At 40.1% G+C, this 21,417-nt stretch overlaps 2 protein-coding genes and 1 long non-coding RNA gene across 9 annotated transcripts in view; 1 reads left to right on the top strand and 2 right to left on the bottom strand.

Moving 5' to 3' along the window:
* shc3 (SHC (Src homology 2 domain containing) transforming protein 3) overlaps window positions 1-11,713 on the bottom strand; it is a 30,942-nt gene extending 19,229 nt beyond the window's left edge. The window contains exons 1-2 of one of the 2 annotated variants that reach the window (XM_039778863.1): window positions 11,519-11,713; window positions 11,138-11,173 (exon numbers count right to left, since the gene is read on the bottom strand). The gene's annotated coding sequence lies outside the window, so the exon portion shown is untranslated. The remainder of the gene's footprint in view (window positions 1-11,137; window positions 11,174-11,518) is intronic. The other variant, XM_039778864.1, reaches the window with a different exon arrangement.
* Window positions 11,714-12,929: 1,216 nt separating this feature from the next.
* On the top strand, window positions 12,930-14,789 carry LOC120544961. Its single transcript, XR_005636610.1, has 2 exons — window positions 12,930-14,486; window positions 14,598-14,789. It is a non-coding gene; the product is annotated as an uncharacterized LOC120544961 (long non-coding RNA).
* sema4d (sema domain, immunoglobulin domain (Ig), transmembrane domain (TM) and short cytoplasmic domain, (semaphorin) 4D) overlaps window positions 13,712-21,417 on the bottom strand; it is a 41,107-nt gene continuing 33,401 nt past the window's right edge. For 5 of the 6 annotated variants that reach the window (XM_039778860.1, XM_039778856.1, XM_039778858.1 and 2 more), the window contains 8 exons: window positions 20,958-21,070; window positions 20,103-20,275; window positions 19,880-19,926; window positions 19,232-19,609; window positions 17,228-17,458; window positions 15,935-16,147; window positions 15,613-15,724; window positions 13,712-14,708 (listed from right to left, as the gene is read on the bottom strand). In XM_039778860.1, coding sequence (XP_039634794.1) covers window positions 14,636-14,708; window positions 15,613-15,724; window positions 15,935-16,147; window positions 17,228-17,458; window positions 19,232-19,609; window positions 19,880-19,926; window positions 20,103-20,275; window positions 20,958-21,070 — 1,340 coding nt within the window. In that variant the 3' untranslated portion in view covers window positions 13,712-14,635. The remainder of the gene's footprint in view (window positions 14,709-15,612; window positions 15,725-15,934; window positions 16,148-17,227; window positions 17,459-19,231; window positions 19,610-19,879; window positions 19,927-20,102; window positions 20,276-20,957; window positions 21,071-21,417) is intronic. The other variant, XM_039778859.1, reaches the window with a different exon arrangement.

Raw genomic sequence — 21,417 nt, 5'->3', positions numbered from 1 at the left:
AGCATACAATATTTAGTCTTTTATGTGAATGAAATAGCAGGCTGGCATACCAATGTTTCTGTGAATGGAAGCAAGGCCTTTCTGCCTCTGCAAGGCAATCCCTCGGGACGGCATGGTCTTATCCAATGAGGAGCCGGCTGGATGACTCATTCAGGGGAGGCTTGCAGAATAGTGGAAGAGACCATTCCAGACACAGGTGTACATTTTGTTTTCTCTTGACTGTCTTTTAAAAATGATATGTACATCATCCGATATGAGATGTTTGCGTGATTTAATAAGATAGTGTTCTGTTTACAAAAAAAACAAACAAGAAAAATATCCAGGAAAAGACATTAGAAGTAAAAATGCCACCCCCCATGATTTTAATTGTCACCATTATCAGATTTTCTTCCCCCACATTCATGTGAACAGTTACCACCTAAACATTTCATTAACAGTTTACTGTTTATATATATTAGGGCAGATAGTACAAATGTACTAGAACTACAAATGTATTTTGGGTTTATAAATATGGTTAGACATACTGTATATTTGTACATTTGTCTTTTGAAAATACAAAATTAGCATCTTATTTGATTTGATTATTAGAATGAAGTTATGCATTCTAATGTATTTTTGTTGGGGATTTTAATCATATATCATCAAGTCCTAAATGTCATCCTTTGCAGATTCATTACCCTCTGAAACAGTGATCATTAACACATATAAATAAAATCAGCTTTTAGGTATTTGTCATCTCATTGTATTTTATATTAGTCTTACCTTTCTAGAAGAAATTTTTTTTTTTTAATTACTTGAATAAAGAAAGACTACACTGAATGTGTATTTGCTAAGTAAGTGCTGCACTACTGTATGGAGGCTTATAAATGGCAATATTCAAATTAAATAATTTTATCAAATTGAATTTCAATCAGCTGGTTTTCCTTTTTTCAAATTTTACTACTGCCAAAAAACTACTAACTGCTCTGTAAAATAATGTTCAGTGGTCCTGCTAAATAAACCTGTATAACCCTGCTCGTCCTATATGCTTTTCTACCATAAGTACCCAAACATGGTTATGTTAACAACATAATAGTCACTTTGATATCATGCTGTACTTTAATACCAGGGCACAAGATTGAACCACTGATAACAAACAGACGTAGCAACAGTAACTAAGGGCTCATGGAAAGGTCAGGATGAACCCTGCAGACTTTTCATCAAGCACCCCCAGCAGGTCAACATTTTTTTCTTTTAGTGAACTATCTCAATATTTCAATATATCAATTAGATGGATTCCAATGGCATTTTTCTAATTATTTGGTTTATGACCAAATACTTGCAATCCTAATAACATTACCAAAAGCCTCAGCTTTACTTTGTGTTTGGTGCTAATTAGCATGCTAACACACTAAACTAAAATGATGAACATGGTAAACATTATATAGTACCTGCTAAACATCAGCATGTTAACATTGTCACTGTTGTAATACTGATGTTAGCATTTAGCCCTTTAGCCTAACAGAGCTGCTAGAATGGCTGTAGACTCTTAGTCTTGTTAGTAGTGATGCACTGATGCCACTTTTTTTAAGATCAAGTACAAGTACTTACTTACGTGAAGTTTAGAAACAATGAAGAATGCTAGTTGTCATTCATGTGCATATTAATTAGCCATGTGGATTTACTGATCCAGCGGAGAGGATGGTTTGTTTACGCCAGCAGCTAAGTTTACAAGATTTTGTCCAAATTTAAAGACATGTGGCAAACTATAACAGTTAAAACAGTTAGAATACACACCGAGAGCTTTCGTTTTAGCCTGTTTGTGGGAAAAATAAAAAAATAAATCGCTATTTACAGAGTAGGACTGTGGTTGTCAAAACAGAGCTGTGTAGAAACTGCATGCAGACAGAGCAGATTGAAATATCGCTTTCTTCATGATTATGCCCGTTAAGCTGATGAGAGACATTGGGCTAACACCGCTAGTCCAAATATCAGGATGTGTTTATGGACAACAGGCTAATGATGTGCTTTTACACAAAGCAGCTTTGGAATCACGGTTTCTGTGATGTTGTGACGACTGGAAATCTCTCTGCTCCAGTACACTGAGAAGACGTCGAAACCCAGTATTATTAACGACTGACAATGGCTGGTCGTCAAGTGCAATCTTGCATTGGGCAAGAGCCTAGTTATTTTTTTACAGCCAAAAATCTCAAAACGGCTGGCATTGCTCCTCTTCCATCACCTATACCTGCTTGACGGAGAAGTTACTGTCACATTGCTATGAGGTGGTATCAGGTGTGGTAGTATCGGAGTCATTTTATGACTACAAGTACGAGTACATGCGCACGGCATCGGACCGATACCTGATACTGGCATCGGTATCGATGCATCCCTACTTGTTAGTTACTATTATTTACATTTATCACATGGCTTGGTTGAATACTTGACTCTGACTGGTCAATCACAGCAAAGTGCGGTCTGCTATTTCTGTATAACAGACCGTTGCCATGAATAGAGTTCTGATCATAGACTCTAGCAAGCTATTTCAATCAATAAAATCATTTTTAAATCAATATTTGTACTCATACGGATCTTATACTGCTGATCAGTGGATCACAAAGGGAGAGAGAGGGTGGAGGAAAGAGGGATAGCTAACAGCGCTAATGGCTACAGTGCAACCAGAGCATTAGTTAGCTCCATGGTTAGCTCACTCACCGGGGCGACCTGGCTTCCGCAATAAAGTTAACTGTCCCGCAGGCGTCATCAGTGGGTAACCTCTGTAGGAGTAGCCGTGTAATAAGCCGTGTAATAAGCCGTGTAACAAGCGGGATAATGTCGAGCAAGCCGGTCATTATTGCGAATAGAACCCCTTCAGGCTTATTCAAAACCCCTCTGCTTCGCGTTGTCCTGCATCACCCTGTCGGGGTTTTAATTTGCAATCATGACGGGCTCGCTACATTATCCCTTACATATCTAAAACATCATTGTTTTCCTAAACTATTGCACTATTGTCTCAATGTAGAAAGGAGAAAAGCCTGCTTACAGTACCCCTGGGTGCAGATCTACAACCGAATTGGGTCTTGTAGACATTCTTCTTTTTCTTTTAGGTGTAGATAGAGACAGTTAGCAGGTGTCCAGAGATGCTGAGGCACTGAAGGCCCACCCACTGTTACCCTGCCACTGAGTAGAGAAACACAACGGAGCTGAGTGGAATAGAAAAGGCGGGAATATCTAGATTATATGCTGCTGCTGGAATGACCAGGAGCGTTTCTAGGACTTAAGGAGGTTTGGGGCTTAGCCTGGACCCATTTTAATAAATGTAATGCAATGCAAAACAGCAATTGGCTTGCCCAGCTTGTTAATAGCCGGTCTATGTTCATTTTAGCTACTCAGTTTGTAGATGTTAGTTAGATAGCACTAACATTTGGCCTAATCATAACTGCCCTGGCAACCCAAAGGCCAATGTTTTTTTTTTTCAGATCTGTGTGGAAACTTATGATGTGGGGGGTCAGAAATTGTTTTTGCGTTAAAAACTTAATTTCCTGCATTCTGGTGAATTTTTATGCACTTATTTCTACCTTTTTTCTGAATCAATTTATGCTGAAAATATCTTTATGTAAAGGGAAACATAGGGGACAATTAAAAAAATAAAAACATAATGGAATATTTTGCAGTAAGGCTCTCAGGCTTTCTTAGATCAACATTTCTAATTATATCTGAGTCCGCACACATGTAGCCTACGCATAATTTACTCTTCCCTCCTCTTTGCGTCTTTTGTTGGGGAAGAAAACTCCTTAAATGTGCACATATGACAATTATTCACCTCAATGATACATTCATTCAATTTAATGAATTAATAAACCCCTGGACTGTAATATTTCAGATGTGTTTGAGCAAGATTTTAGCTCATGTTCAAAACTTTGTGCACATTAAAAATATATCTGTGTTCTCTGTGATTTGGAGGAGTTGTGATATTTTGAGAAAAAGAAAGTGATAATAGGCTATTACAATAATAGTCACTATATTTAAAAAAAATAATCTACATGCACCATAGTCTGCTGTGCATTACTGTATGTGATTGCTCTGCTGATATGGTAGATCTCAGACCTTCTGACTCAGAGCCCCATTTGAGACTCTGGTCTCTGAATGACACAAAGTTTAGCTAGGGAAGTGGCTGTACGCTGCTTTACATCGGAGGTGGAAAACCGAAACTACGGCAGAAATACACTGAGCACAAACGCGTCACATCTGCTGCTGCATGCCCACAGCAGAGCGCGTCCTTTATAAACCTGAAGCTGCACAGACCACGGAAGCCGCGCTGCTCATCTCTATTTTTACAGAGAGTGGACACTAAAGCGACGCACAGGTCTGCTTCAGTATGTGCAAAGCCAAAGCACAATGAAATAAAGCAACTTATGATTTTGGGGGTTTGCATAAGCTATGGTCCAGTTTCACATTTGTCAGTCAACTTTTCAAAATACATTTGGGGCTACACTCAAAACATTCGGGGCTGAAGCCCCGGCAAAATTGTCTGATGCCGCGTATGGGAATGACCATCGATGGCTGGTCACTGTGGGTGTTTCCTGTGCAATAGGCACAGCGTGGATCTTCCTGTATGATGGCGTCCATCTGTGGACACGTCACAGAGTGTAATAAATAATGGATAAGATGACACAAACATAAACAGGATTATCCTCTTCCAATGAGATTATTGTAACATTTTAACAACCCACAGGTAAATGCCAGGTAAAGCTTTCAAAATAAGAGTGCACTGACAACATGAATATGTCTTCCGCTTATTATATTAATCATGTATATTAATCATGCATATTAACTAAGAACTTTCACAAAATATACATATAAGTTACCCAGATAAACACCCACAGTTCTTAACATAAGTCCATAGACGTTAACTCTAAACCCATGTGTCATGTTGTGTAATATAATGTAATTTTGTTTTTTAGATATTTTTTTTTTTTTTCTCTTGGGTTTTTTAGGTTGTTTCCTTGTTATTTTGTTTTATACTTATTAGTTCCTTTTCTTTTCCTGTACGTGTCTTGAAACGTTTTAATATGGTCTGATTTAATGTTGTTTTGGACCCCAGGAAGACTAGCTGGCCGTCTAGGTGTCAGCTAATGGAGATCGTTATGATAAACTATAAACTATAACGTCTACTAGATGTAAGAATAACTACATGGTGTAAGTAAGAACATAAGTCCCATTGCAATTAAACATAATCAGATTATTGTCAGTTTTCTATCTCATTTTTCAGACATACATTAAGAGTGAATGAGAAAGGAGAGACAGAGGAAAAGAGCATCCATTGGCAAGGAAAGCAGCAGACACTTCTCCACTTGACTACAGTTGCCAGGTTACCAAAAACATTCAAAAAAGCAAGAGTTATTTTCAGACTAGCTAAAAGCTGATAGAGACTATTCTCTCACAGCTGTTTAGGTATCTCAGTGGCATTAGTAAGGCAGACAACTCCTCAAACAAGTTAGTTTTTCTCTCTGCAACACAGCCACATTGAAGGGACCCTATGAGGTACGGTGACAAAGTGCAACAAAGCACCAGCAAGGGCAGTTGTGAGAGACCCCACACCAGCCTGGCACATGAGTTAATAATATCCAAAAGACTGTAAGACATATTTAATGGCTCTTGTGCAGCACAACAATGTTTTTGACAAGGTATTTATGATTTAACATACTGTATGTGAAATGATGAAGCTGCTACAATCTGAGTGGAATATTAAAAGAAGACAAGACCTTAAGCAACTAAGTAGTCTACAGCCACGCTAACGGCTCTGTGCGGCTGATGCTGGTCCTAGATTAAAGTCAGGATATCGCCAAAGTGACCATAATTCAGCCTGAGGGACATGAATGTCCATTTAGTAGTTATTTGTTAGACATTTAACTTAAAAAAAACACACACAAATGTGAACCTCATGGTGTCGCTAGAGGAAAAGTCAGGGGATCACCAATAGGGCTGAACGATTAATCGCATTTGCAATAATATCGCGATATGTTAAAGCGCGATTTCCTAATTGCAAAGGTTGCGATTTGGTCACGTGACGCGCGAGAGCAAAGCAGTCTGCACTCCGCAGAGAAAGCATCAACTTGGCACGCTAACGCTACGCCGTCCCTTGACCTGTTGTACAATGGCCTCAGGCTCGACAGAAACTTTAGTCCCAAATAGGAACAGTATGTCACTTGTGTGGGACTATTTTGGTTTAAAAAAAAGAAGATGATGCTAACATTGCTACCTCACGGGGTAACACTACGAACGTGTATCAGCAATGTAAAAAAACAACAACACAAAGCCATCTACGAAAGTTGCATGGCTAAAATGCCAAACACCAGTTTGTCTAGTAAGCAAAATACCGACAGGCATCACTCACCGAAATGTTTGAAAGCGTAACATTAACTCCATATGAACGTACTTTAAAACAGAATGAGGAAATTACTCAAGCTGTAATGGAGTTTATTACCAAAGACATGATGCCCCTTAGTACGGTCACCAAGCCTGGGTTCACGGCTACACAGAGCGTCTGTTTAGCACCGGATAGGTAGACAGATTTGATGTGAGTATAATGTAAACTGACCGGAGCTGGATCGGAGCGGGAGTTGCTAATGGTGAGAAATTGCTTCCTGTGTGATCAGGATCACTATGGCTGGTAGTGCCTTTATATGCTATATTTTTACTTATTTAACTGTCTAGTAAAGTTCAAAGACAGTGTTTAAAAATTGCAATCCACATGTTTACATGTTACATGTTTATTACAGTAAATAATAATCTAAATACTACTAAGTGTGGTAAAGCCACATATTTGTTTTTATATTTCTGCAATCTGCACTTTAGTTTGCGTGATTTGTTTCTGACTTTCATACGAATGTTTACACCAGGCTTAGTCAGTGCTCAATATACTACTGTGACTGAAGTAGTTAAATAAAAGATGTCATTCATTTAAATTCATGCATCACCTAATTTCATCATCACATACAGGCCTGGCCTCCAGGAAAGAAAAGTTTGTTTAATATATCTAATCGTGTGTTGTTCATACTATACAATGATTTATTGCTTGTCTTCGTTGAATAATACAGAAGACAAATCGCAATCGCAATATTGGTGAAAAAATTAAGCAATTAGATTATTTTCCAAAATCGTTCAGCCCTAATCACCAAACTCTATCTGTACAAACTTTCATGGCAAAATAACACTTTTTTTGTGGAAGGAATGAGGATAACTGAATGGTTAGTAAGTCTGTGTACATTTTCATAGTTTTCTACATGATAGTATTAGAAAAGACTGCAGAAACAATTTAAAGAATTTAAAAAATCTCTTTGGTTTGCACTTACAAAACCAAGATATAACTTTTTTTACAGCCAGCATTATATTAGATTAGATTAGATTAGATTAGATTAGATTAGATTAGATTAGATTAGATTAGATTTGTATTTGACCTGGACATCAGTTACATTGGCAACATGGCATCATGACTTTGCGTAAACATACACGGCACTTTCCTAAAGCCAAATGGCGTGTTATCTGTACGCATTTTGAGCTATCCACGTGTATGTCTACGCTGTATACAGTGGATGTAAACATACACACCACGCCATGTGGTGTAAACATACACACCACCAAAAGGTTGGGTTTAGGAAAAGAACATTGGGAAAGGCTTTAGTAACACAAAAAAACGACAAAAATACGACAAAAATACGACTAAAACACGATGGTGACCAACGTCACACGCTTAGGAAAACAATAAACGGTTGGGTTTAGGAAAGAAACATTGGGGAAGGCTTAAAAAAATTAAATTATAATTTAATTAAAAATAAACAAAAAATGAAAAACGGTTGAAAAACGGTTGAAAAACACCACACACGGTACGCGATCCTGGCTCTCCTGGGTGAAAGTCCTGTGTTTTACCCATCCACCACCCCAACCAACTTCACCTCTACGGACTTATATCATTTCATACTATTCACTATGGCGAAAATTCACACGTAATGTAGGTCAATGGCGGCCGAACGGCGTTGATAAACACGCTAAAAAGCGATTATGCGTCTTGATAACACGCCAAAATGGCATACGAATTGGCGTGTCATACGTATACGCCACTTTATGAGATCAGTCTGACATTGGACAAACCAGATGCATTGCTTAAGTGTTTTAGCACACATGCTAATTTTCAACACCTGTCCACAGGAGGCTTTAAAAAAGAAAATAAATAAAAAAGTCTTATTAAAATATAACTGCAAATGATAAACGGTTATGTCCATTGCACCTGTTTGCTGCCACTCATTTGCTTCACTACCACTTTCATTAGGCAATGATGGCAACAAATACTTAACCCCATATATATTCAGTCTATTCGTATTATATGGGACAGGAACACCTCTATATTTGATAAAGATATAAATAAAAGTTACACAACATTTGGTTACCATTATGTTCACACTGAATGAAACTGAGTGTCATTATCTTGCCCTACATTCATGACTAATATGAGCCTGTTTGTGACCACATTTCAATAACATCACTGCCTGTGGTTACACAATTGTGCGTCGTGTTTCTTAAAAGCTCAATGAAACACAATAAAATGAATAGCCAAGGGAAACAATATTGATAGCCTATTTCAAGAGACCACAGTGATGTAAGAATTTCCTGTGTGGACAATATGTAGCCTTGAGAGCTCATTTTCATAATCATGTCTGGGGCATCATTTGAGCTTTCTGTGAATGGTTTATTAAAAAATCATCAGAAGCAGCGGAAGCACAAGAGGAACATATATGCATGAGTGCATGAGTGTGTGTGTGTGTGTGTGTGTGTGTGTGTGTGTGTGTGTGTGTGTGTGTGTGTGTGTGTGTGTGTGCGCCTGTAGCCCTTCCATTTCTGTAATCAACTAACCAAATACTGCTTATAAAACAAATAATGCAACCAATTAATAATTGTGATTTTAATTCAATTTCTTTAGGGATACAGCACACCTCATGAGTTTATTGTTAGCCTACTGTAATATTAACACAGTACAAGTGCAGTAAAAGACCTGTGAAATATGGGAAAGGGTACTAGAAAAGGAAGTATTTCCAAAAAGTGTATAAATAAACTAGTTGGTATTTGATTCTCTTTTTTTTCTTATGTGATAGTGAGGTAGTCTATATCTGCGTTGGTAATGTTTTAATAATTACATATATACTGTGACTAAGTGACAAGACCATATTTCCCATATTTTTTAAAGGTCCCATGGCATGACAATTTCACTTTATGAGGTTTTTAAACATTAATATGAGTTCCCCCAGCCTGCATATGGTCCCCCAGTGGCTAGAAATGGTGATAGGTGTAAACTAAGCTCTGGATATCCTGCTTTGTCTTTGAGAAAATGAAAGCTCAGATGGGCCGATCTGGAATCTTGCTCCTTATGAGGTCATAAAGAGCAAGGTTACCTCCCCTTTCTCTGCTTTGCCCGCCCAGAGAATTTGGCCCACCCATGAGAGAGAGACATCATGGCTTTCAAACGAGAAAAGTGGCAATGGTTCAAGGCCAGTGCATTTTTGGTATTTTGGCCAGCTGTCATTTACTGCCAAATATATCTGAGCATAAAAAAAAGGCTGCACCTTTTAGCGCTAACAACAAGAGTTGTGGTTGTTGCAGTTTGGAAATGCTTTAGTTTCGAGCTACATTGCCACTGAGTTATGTCGACTGACCTTGCGGACAACAGTTACAAATCGAATACTTTGTCTTTTTTACTTTTAGGATGTACTGCAGCTGCCTTTGTACTGTTGCATGCAATATGGATACGGTTGGGACGTAGCGGGTTATACTACTTCTTCATAACATTGCGCCTTGAACTTTGACCCCTGCACAAAGGATTGGGGGTCTGAATAGCCTATAGGGCTGCACAATTAATCGAATTTTAATCACGATCACGATTTTGGCTTCCCACGATCAAATTTGCGTGATCGAGCGATATTTAAAATGCGTCATTCCGTTCATAGAACGCTCCTTATCAAAGTTTTTGCAAAGCCAATCTATCTGATCACATGCCTCCATGAGCCAATCAGAGTTGTTCCCTGCACCGCGCAGCTTAGTTTCTAGATGTAGACAGTCACAGAGGACAGAGTAACGTGAGGAAAATTCCACAACAGGTAGCAGTCGGTCATCATAAGCCGGTCTTGTTTACCAGTTTACCAGTAAACGCAACATTTTGTCCCGTCTGTTTTTTTTTTTCAGACAACAGCAGTGACCAGTGCTAGTTTGTGTCTTTTAGCTCATAGCTTTAGCAGCAGACTGTTTGACGTCTCACTGTTGGAATCCTGTCACACTACACAGTTTAGCTGTCAGCATTTTAGCCGTGTTTATTCCAGTTACTACTGTGGCTAACGGTAGGCTAACGTTACCTGCGGTGTAACATGTTAGTGACATGCAGCGGTGTTTATGTTGCCTCTAACGTGGGTTTCGGAGCATCAGAGCGCAACGCAGACATGTAAGTGGCAGTGTAATGAGCCACCGAAATCCGCGTTGCTTTTTCGTCAGGTAGATACCTTACGGCAAACGTGCATGTATGGAAAGTGGTCGGACAACAGCTGAAATGGCATACTCCTTCACAGTATCCTTCAATAAAGGAGGAATGTAGCACAATATGGATGTATTAGCAGGAATGTAGCACAATATGGATGTAAAAGCTGTTATAATTAGCCTATGTGACAATAAAATTTGTTTTGGTTAAAATCAACAAATAATCGTGATAATTAATCGTGGTCTCAATATTGATCAAAATAATCGTGATTATCATTTTGGCCATAATCGTGCAGCCCTAATAGCCTACTACAAAATCCGATCAGATGCAGTAGGACATCATCGTATTTTTGGCATAGGCTACTGCATTTGACATAGTATGTATGTAAACAATACATACTATTATGCCAGAAAAGATCTTTTTCTGGTATGGTAGTATAGGTATTGGAACGCAGTAGCCTATGCTCCTAAAAACTACAACCCCCCAATAATATCATACATTGTTTCTCCATAAAAAAAAACCCAAATACATATTTATAAGAGGTCTTTTACCACATGAGACATAAGATTGTCATTATATCACTACTTTATATAAACTGCAGCTACACACAGAAAAGAGGTTATGTTAGCAATTACTCACCATTGAGTTGATGAGGGGATACATCATCCAATTCACCTAAAGGTTTTGTGCAAATTAAAGCAATGAGCTAAACGGGAGTTGTTGTCACTTTTGTTGTAGACTTCATCTGAAAGTCTACAACAAACAGACTTTATCTGAAAGTCTACAACAAACAGACTTTATCTGAAAGTCTACAACAAATCCCGCAACCAAATCGGACACGACTGCTAACTGTTACAGGTGTTACATCAAATATCGTTAATTTACTGCAAGCATAAGCTAGCGGACTGTCAGCCTATTTAATACGTTGTACGCATAGACAGTATATAAGAAGGGTTGTACGTTAACCAGACGTACATTTAAAAAAAATAAAAATCAGTTCCGATAAAGCATAACTCTCACCTTTGCGTCTCTTATTGAAGTTTGTTTTTGAGTGTGGGATTGTTGTCTCATTGTTGCCCCTTGTGTCCATTGGCTGTATTAACGTTAACATCCAGCGGGTGGCGTGGCGTTCGCTGTAAATTCATCAATATCAGAACAAGAAGAAGAAGGTGGAGCTAATGATGGGCGGATCTGGGCTGGATCTGATCAAGCCCCGCCCATTTGGCTCTGCAGCGACCACCACTTGCTCTCTTGCAGTCCGCAGACACTCTTAGATACATGGACAGACCATGGGACAGACCCGTCTCCTCACCAGGGTTGTACCTTAGACAGTAGGGTTGTACCGGGATGTCTTCCGTTCTCCGCCCTCAGGGGGCAGTACCTTATTACGGCTTAGCACACCCGTGAGTCAAAGAAGACATCGCACTAAAAAACGTACTCGGACAAGCAGCGAAACAAGATTTATGCTTTATCAGACGTGTTTTCAACGGTAGGCCTATGTTTCGGTTTTTAGAAAAGACAAGACAATGAAAGTGAACTGGTTGGTATGTCAAATCAAAGAATTTCTAATATAGGTCCATATATATAGTCCGTAGACCGGCTTTGGTCAAATGCACGTCCGGTTAACCATCCCAGCTCAGAGCGATGCATAGCCGCTTCCCAAAGGAACCATCCCGGGACGCGATATTACCTTTTATATATGTCAATGGATATTACCATGGATATTACGAATCCCACTATGGCCACGCCAAGACCCGCCCTTCAATAGCATTTATTGGCCAGGCGTCCATGAGAACGCAAGGTAACGTAACCCCATTTGTTCAGGTCCTATCCTCTGACCAATCAGCTATCCTAACCTTAACCACTCGAGGTGAAATGCCTAACCCCAACCAATCGAGCTGCTTCGTAGGGCGGGTCTTGGCGTGGCCATAGTGGGATTTGTAATTTTGCACTGACACCATAGACAGTATTGACGACACCACCACCACCACCAAACTAGGTTAATGCCTGTTAAACAGCCTGTAAAATCAACCGTCGAGCTGTAGCTGTAAGCATTGTGTAGTGCTGTAGTCTCGAGTACTTAATAAACTATTAACTTAACAAACTAAAATGCTAACGCTAGACTATACAGAGAAGTTTACAGAACATCCATCAGTCATGATGGTGTCTCTTACACTATCTGTAATTTTCAATGTATGGAATTAATACTGTCATATCTGCGTGAATGTATTATGCATATTTAGCTGCATGGTCACAATTGATACTACTGTTATTATTTTGGGGCTGACATGATCCTGCCGTTGCTCATCTGAAAAACAGCTCTTGTGTTTTTTTTTTTTTTTTATATATTTTTTTTTTTTTTTTTTTTTTTTATATTTTTTTTTTTTTTTTGTTGGTTTTTTTCTCCACAACACCACCCCACATCCAAAGTGCCTAAACTTGTTGAAATAATCAATAAGATATTTCTGGGTCTGATCTATGTTAAACCAGTTATCAGACATTGCCTTCTGAAAAGAGAACTTCATAATGTTTAGATAAATTTGCTGCCTTGACACTTGAGTCATGATGACCTAAACCAATGAACTATTTTCATGTTTATTTTATACTTTTCTGCCTGTGCTCCTTTACTTGGTCACATGAGGGCGCTATGGCTTCAGTTATGGTAGATGGCGCCATTAATAATATAAAGGTATCACAGTGCCATGCTGAGCTGCAGAAACTTGGCCCTTAAACATTTATTTTCCTCGCATTGCATTTTTTTTTGATACATTAAATGTCTTATACTGAACATAACTATTTAAGGTCTAACCTTTTTCTGGTTATTCCTAGTTATAAATGCCCATTCATCTATAAATCTGTGAGGCATAAGTGTCTGAGATTACGTCTGCAATCTACATCTAGAAAGGAAATAAGTTTTCAGTCAAGGATAATATTGTATCATTTGACAATGTCATAACTGGCTTCCAAGGAGAACTGCGCGGTGGAGGTCGCTTAATAATTCAGATGGTAGAACGTGTTCCTGTGGAAAAGGCCGACGTGTCACTGTGCCACTCTAGTTTTAATCCTGCAGGAGTTTAAACCTGTTTATAAATGGGTGAATCAGGTCTGTGAATATTTAATTGCTCATCTGACATAAAAAAGTGACAAATGTGCTTCATTCAAACATAGCAAAAAATGTGATGCATTGATGTTTAAGTCAATGTAAGCAACAGATATAACAAACTCACTTTATTTCTGCTTCAAAGGCAAATAGGTAGTCACAGTTTTAATGTGAAGGTAAACTAACTGCAGACAACAGCAGTAAGATACAGACTAACAAATCAACCTATGCCAAGTATGGCATTTTGAATGCTAGGTTTTATCTGAATTTCACCAATCAGAGGTACACTGTGATTGATAAGAACCCTATGTCCCACAGTAACCTGCTCCATTTCTGTAATCGAAATCCTGTGAATAAGCTGAATATTTGAATCTCCGGAAAGAAAATAAATAAATGCCCAATAAAAAATTAAGGACGCTGTATATAATCTCAAGTGAAAATGTCAAACAGCAAGGTAGCTTTGAAGGACAGCACTGGGGCTTTGGAAGGCGGTGAAGGTGTAAACATCTCTGGCCAGTGCAACCCACCCTAAAAATCTATTATAATTTCACCATTTACACCATAAATAGATGCAGAAAGGGCACAAACTGGTGCAGAAAAAAAATCACCAGAATATGAAGTGTTTGACGTTAAAATTGCAATCTTGTTCAAAAGTGGAACTCTCAATCCCCCTAATGTTGAACCCAAAGTAACGCCCTTGGCTGCACCAATAAATACAGATCAGTGCTCCTCATATACCATCAGCGTTATTGTTCCATACAAGCACTGCTTCAAGGATGTTCATTTGCATCAGGGAAAAAAGAAATAAATGCATATTTGGAAGAAAGGCAGCACGTCCTCAGACCTTCAATCTCGTCGTCAGTCCCCCAACACCATCATCACAGCCAGGTGAGCCCCCTGCACACGCCAGAGGTTGTGAAATCTCTGCTGCACGCTCCATCAAACTCCTACATAAGATATGACACTGAGACATTGTATATCCATCTGTTTATGTTTCAGTGTCAAAAGGTGAGGTCCACCTGGGCTGAGGACCACGTTCACAACCAGATACAGCCAACACAAGTGAAGCCCATGACGTCGTCACAGAGCTCAGTGGCCATCACAGCTTTCCTGTGGAGGGAAAAACAGAGTTGTACTATTCAAGCAGAGGATGTAAAAATGGATGAAATGTTAATAAAGGAGGTTAAACTAGCCTGGTTCCTGACCTTTGAATTGCTGCTCATATTTCAGATTGTATCAGTTATCAAATAATAATGGAACAAAATGGTAATTCAGTCTGAATATCACGCTAGAGTTAGGCTAGTTTACCATTTGGAAAATTGCAATGAGGGAGCTTGCATGTTTTTTATGTCAAACTTGCAATGCAAGCAAGTAGAACAAATTCATCCAAACTAAATGAAGAGACTGGATCTGAATCTTGAAACTTTTATGTTTATCCAAACTTTTACAGCTACAGATAGATGATAAAATGATACTTCAATAATTAAGTCCTATCAAAAGATCTAATGACATGCTCCCAAAAAAAGAAACCGTAAATTTAGTGAAAAATGTCACAAGACGTGTGTGCATATATCTTTGGAAGTACCCTTTAGTAATCCTTTTAAAAGTGTTTCGGTATCTTCAACACAATTAGCTGAATGTGGTCAATGGATCACGTGGAACAGAAAATGTGGTTAAATGTAATGCAGTTAAATGGGATGGCTAAAATTAGTTAACCAAAAAGCTGCAGGGACAGCTAGTAAATTAGTTGAATAACTGCATTTCACATTTTTTTCAAACCTTGATAAACCACTCATTCAGTAAAAAAGAATAAAAATATTTTGCATTACACTGAAACGTTTATTAAAGTTCATTTCATGGAATATCACACAGGTGACTTTAGCTTTGTGTCCCTAAATATTTGCCCCAAACCCCTTTCCTAAAACAAAACACGCATAGCAGGTTAAGACTGGAGCATGTGATTCCAGTCGATCCAGGCAACCGAACAATTATGAGGTTGGGAGAAAACACTCACATGCACAAACAGAGACCTACCCAGGCCTTTTCCCATCTTTTTAACAGTTGCTCATGCTCTGTGAGTGCACCTCTCCATTGGTTCAAATCCCTGGATGGAATGCTCTCCTCATCTGTCAAATAACAACATCTTCAATGGACATAATGGCAGCGGCATCGCTGACAACCAATCCCAAGCACTCCATTACCGCTCTACATGCATTACTCACATTTTTTTTTAGACATACTAGGTTTTAATACACATATTGTCAAGGAAGACAGAACCATAATGTTCTACACACTGGACATTTTTTCTCAGCCATACAAGCATCAGGTCCAGATACCTCCAATAGTGAGGCGGAGGTCCACCTCAGACACGTCATGTCCCGTGCTGGCCTCAGCGACACAGTTGTAACGTGCGTCCTTGATCAGCGGCCCCTCCCGGAGCCAGCTGCTCACTAGTACCTTCCTCTGACCCAGCGGCCGGCGGTACTCCATTATGGGGGTGTCCAGACTGTGCCCATTTATTAGCCAGTGAATGTGGACATCACTGGGACCTGAGGGACAGAATAGGACTTCATGTTGACCCCCCCTGAAGACCGAGACACTGACACACCACGTAGACATACTGTACAGGACGGGGAAATACTTGCCTTTGGTAGGTCCGTGTGGGGTTCAAGTTCCAATGAACAGTTTGAGGTGTGACTGAATAAACATGCAGTGCAAAAGTATACAGTATGTATAATGCCTGATCTCAGCGGTTATTGAACAGGCAGTCACTGATGAAACCAGAATTACTGAGTTGTGTGTAGTTTGCATAGAATTTATATAATTTGAATTCATCACAAGTAAGATTAACATTTTTCTGTATATATTTTCAGCATATGCAAAAGGATCCTAATGTTTGGGCCACATACACTAGTTTTCTTTAGTCTTTTTGCCATTATTATCCCTGAGTCCACATTGATTAAAAAAAAATAATAAAAAAAAGTGACGACTGAAGTCAAAAATGTAAGAAAACAAGCCAGTGTTGAAAACATTTGACAATATTTATTTAGCCTCCCTACCAAGAGCAATAGTCCCAAAATGTCTCCTAGATTTATGTACATCTTCAAATGGTATTTTTTCCATATATACAAATATATTTACACTTGTTTACAGGCACAAAAAAAGATCCAGATAAAGTATTGAGATGTAAGACATTTGAGCCTGCAATAACACCCTGGATAAAAATTTAAAAAAAAAGGATCCACTTTTAAATTGTACATGTTTCATGTCAGACTGCGGTTACATAATACTATACACAAAACTGTACCGTAGAATTGAGAATTGTGAGACAACCGGATCACTGAGAGTGACAGTTTTATATTGAATCGTAATACCAGACACCTAAAATGGAGATGCACAGTTCTCCGCGAGTCCCACACCTTGAAGCAAAGGGCTGGCTTATTTTAAACAAATCCAGAAACAAACACACACACAAACACACAAGATTAGCTTATGTTTGGGACATGGCAACATGCAACATGCAGAAAGGAGAGAGAATGAATGAAAAAAAAAGGAGGGTTAGAAAGTGAGAGGAATAAGTTTCCAGTTCGGGAGGTGTGAGCCGAGTCAACGTCACAGACACCACTCACCCAAGGCCAGGCAGAAGAGCAGGAAGGCCTCCTGGGCATGAACCCCCCAGGCCTGGTCCTTCAGCAGGGGAGGCAACAGTCTAACCTCTGCCTCCCGGGCCTCCACACTGTGGGGCTTGGTGGAGGAAGAAGTGGAAGAATAGGAGGAGGAAGAGGAGGAGGAAGGAAGGGCAGAGGGAGTGCTACTTCCAGAGGAGGACAGGGAAGATGAAGTGTCGGCAGGAGAGGAGGCTGTGAGGGAGGGAGTGATGGGAAAAGAGAGTATTGAGGAAAATAGGAAATCTAAACACGGGGTGACATGCAAAACAGACAAGAGGGACACTAACGGGCTAGAATCTTAATAAACTAATCTGCTGTAATAAATAAAATAAAAACCAATGAGGAAGATCACAACTACTTACACAGTAGACAAAACATTACCACAGATGTGACTCATCTTAAATAATAATTATCAAAAAAATTGTTTAAAACTGAAAGCTTCATTAAAAATACAAAATAAAATAAAGTTTAAGATGGTTTCCAGGGCTGGTTTAGAAAAAGAACAACCGATGAGTGATATTTTCAAGCATCACGTCGTATTTGTTATGAGATCACATAAGGGAAAAATGGCTAGTAGAGGTTAATCCACAGGACCATCAGAGTATCAATGTAGGAATGTCAACTTCACAAAAAAGAAACAAATGAAATACAGAGATACTCAACATTGTCACTTAAAGACAACAGGTTTGATTTATTCCAGCATTTTTCTATCATGCAAGTCGCCGCTTGCACACTGTTTTTTTCTGACCTTCAAAGCGTCTAGTGCCACCTCACTGGGTGAGAATAAGGCCCACATACCAGGTGCTGCAGATGGCAACACTGGACAACAAAGCTAGGCTATAACGTACTGAGCAAATCTTCCCTGAGAAATAACTGTAATGTTGAAGCATTTACCTAAGTCCAACAGCCGACGCGTTACTTCGAAAAAAAAAAAGATGCAAAAGCTTCAAGAGATTATATTTCACCCAGGCTTTACAAAAAACAGGACTCCAATTTGGAAAACACCAATGTAACTTACCAATTTGGTAAACAATGTTTCCAATTTGGAATTTAAGAAATAGCTTTTCTTGCTGGACTAAGCTGTGAGAGTGCAGCTTCTGTGAATACAGTTTTTGCATTATCATCATAAGCCCTACATCAGGAGTTAAATCTCCACGAACAATGCCTGGCTTAAGCCTTGTGATGATTAAACTTCATGTGATGCTGTACACTGAACATACTTCTATATAGGAGGAAACCATTTTGACTTGTAAGTTGTGGGAAGATGCAGCAAGAGAGTGTTGATCCCCTCTAAAATAGTCTCTATGCTGAGAGAAACGAAAGCTTCTGGCTAGCAGTAAGGTTAATCTGCATCTGCAAACTGGATGGGCTGAGATTCACATTCCACATCAAAGGGTTTCTCCTGGGACGGGCTGTCGTCTCCAAAAGTGCGAGAGGGGATTTGACCGTTGCCACACTCCGGCTCAGTCTCATACCCAGTGTCACGGAGCGCCCGGAGGTTTTGAGTGGTTTGGCTGCCGTTCTGCGTCGGCTGCTCCTTCATGTTAATTTTGTCAGTTGCAGATGCCTCCATCATTAGACCTTCCTCACAGTCCCGATACTCAGGCTGATCGGCGCTCTTGTGACTGCCCATCAGAGCAGCTCGCAGCCGCAGACAGGGAGCTGGAAGAAACTGCATGTAGCAGTTGTACGCCAACGCGGCCAGGAAGAGGAGGAAAAACAGGAGGAAGAGGAAGAGGAGGGCCATGCTGTTGTTGTGCTGCAAATACTCTGCCGCTGGGTCCTGGCTGTCGGGGCGCGGAGAGTTGGAGCTTGGGGGAAGACGCTGCTTTGACAGGAACTTGATTGTGCTGCTGAGCGGCGGGGTTAGTGATGAGTCAGTTTGGGGTGGAGAGGTGAATTGGACTGTGGCTGTGAAGCTGGGAGGGGCAAGGGCCGACGTTAGTAGGGCTCTGTCTGTCTTACCGTTACCTTCAGCTGCACGTGCGCTAGAGGTCTCCTGGCTGCCGAGGGTGGTGGTCACGTGGCCTGCCTGGTGCGGGGCTCTGGGCGGGAGGTCCAGAGTGAGGACATATCCAGCCAGGAGGCGGCTAAAGTTCTTCCCAGCAGCGGGGGCCCATTCCACTGACCAGCACTCATAGTGACTTTGATCCTCTGGACCAACGCTGTAAATAAGGAGGCCGTTTTCACCTATGAGGTGGAAGCGCGAGGCCTCGGTGAGCACAGAGCCGTTGGATTTCCACATCACCTGGGCTAGGTTGGAGCGGACCAGGCATGGCAGCTCAGCAGAGCTCCCTGGTTTCACGGTCACACTCTGGTAGTCCTTTAGAGACAGACCTGACGCTACGAGGCAAAACAGAGAGAAAGTAATGACTTTTGGGCCTAGCGAGAGGCTTAGTGTATCCTGCTCAGAACACATGTCCAGCAGAAGACAATCATACAACCTATCTTACATTTAGAATTGTGATATTTTATATTCATTCAGCTCAACTCAAATGTAGCCTTTAGGATAAAAACACAGCATTCAAGTTCTGTTATTAGGATAATCAGTATGCAGGGGTTTTACATTAAATTACGTGTTATTAGGCCGTACGTGAGCATGTTGAACCCTACCTGAAGGACACTTGTCTGCGTCACCATTGAGGCTCTGGATTAGCTTCCTGAAAAAACAAAGCATTATTTTCATAGCTATCTAAAATATGCCCACGCACAATGAATCTAGAGGCAGTATAGCAGGTCAAACTGGATGGAGTATCAGTAAAGACGCATCTCGATGGTGGTTTTGGTTTTGAGTACAGGCATGTAGAAAGAAAGAAAGAAAAAAAAAATAGATTACCTAAGCCGTTGGCTGGGGGCATCAAAGATATTGCCACAGGCAGCAGTGTGAGGGTCCCAGGCACAGTATGGGTCTCGAGCCAGGACACAGTCCTCGCAGGACAGATACCGGCCACAGAAGGCCGTGGGTGACTGGACTACACCCGAGTCTGAACCAGCGTACAGGGATTGTGTCTGTGGAAGCACAAGGTTGTTCATGTAAATATGCCAAAAAAAAGAGTGCATTACAAAAGAAATACACTTATAGATCACTCTGGAATTTTACTAGGTCCTCAACCATACACAAGTCTACACATCACTTTAAAAAAGGTAAATCAGCACAACTGCTGTCTGCAAAATACAAACTCCAGACAACGCATAAACACGCCGCAGTAACGATAAAACGTGCAGTCTCATCTGATTGACAGAACTGCTGGTCATGCCATCTTCTTGGTAAATTCCTATCCATCTTCTTGGTAAATTCCTATCGTGAGTTTTTTCACAGCAGAGTAAGCACATCAGAAAAACGTGTAAACACACACACTTGTAAGTATGTGTGAGGGTTGACGAACAACAACACCTCTCTGTATAATGCCTCACAGTTTAACAGCACCACCCTCCAAAATGATCACACAGTTGAATCAACACCTCAACAAAAACTGAACATTTGCATGACTGCATTAGACTGCAACGGTTTTAACTACGTAACTAAGTATTTTATCAATTAAACTGGCAACTGAGTGCAGTATACCAACACACAGACACACTGCCTGTCTATGTGCAGTGTATATCTGCTGATCTCAAAACACATTTTCTAATTCTTGTGCTGCAGGTGTCTCTTTGTACAGTTAGTATCTGTTAGAGTGAAGCCACTGACCTCAGAGGACAGCAGCAGGTTCTTGATGGACTCAGAGTTCTTCAGGAGCTGGATCTCCTCCACAATGTGCACTTCTCCTCCATACACCACTGACTTGTGCAAGACTCCCTTATCTAAAAGGTGAGAATGGTAAAATTTCAATCCTTCAGCCAAGGAAGAAGCCAGATTAGCCTTTTAAAAACAAAAGATGACAATACGGGATGTACTGAATTAGGTTAACACTTTACTTGACGGTATCTACATAAGAGTGACATGACACTGTCATGAACACATGAACTCTACCCTCTAACCATGACAAAAAACAAATGAGACTTAATGACAGAAGTGTTATCTCATAAACATTTATGACATGTTTATAATGTTTATGACACGTTCATGACAGTGTCATGTCACTCTTATGTAGATACCTTCAAGTAAAGCGTAACCCTGAATTATCAGTACACGCAGCCGATCAGTTGAA

This window comes from Perca fluviatilis, chromosome 17 (genome assembly GCF_010015445.1).
Source record: "Perca fluviatilis chromosome 17, GENO_Pfluv_1.0, whole genome shotgun sequence".
NCBI classification, from domain to species: domain Eukaryota; kingdom Metazoa; phylum Chordata; class Actinopteri; order Perciformes; family Percidae; genus Perca; species Perca fluviatilis.
The sequence above is the reverse complement of the archived record's forward strand: the minus strand, read 5'-3'. Positions and strand labels throughout refer to the sequence as shown.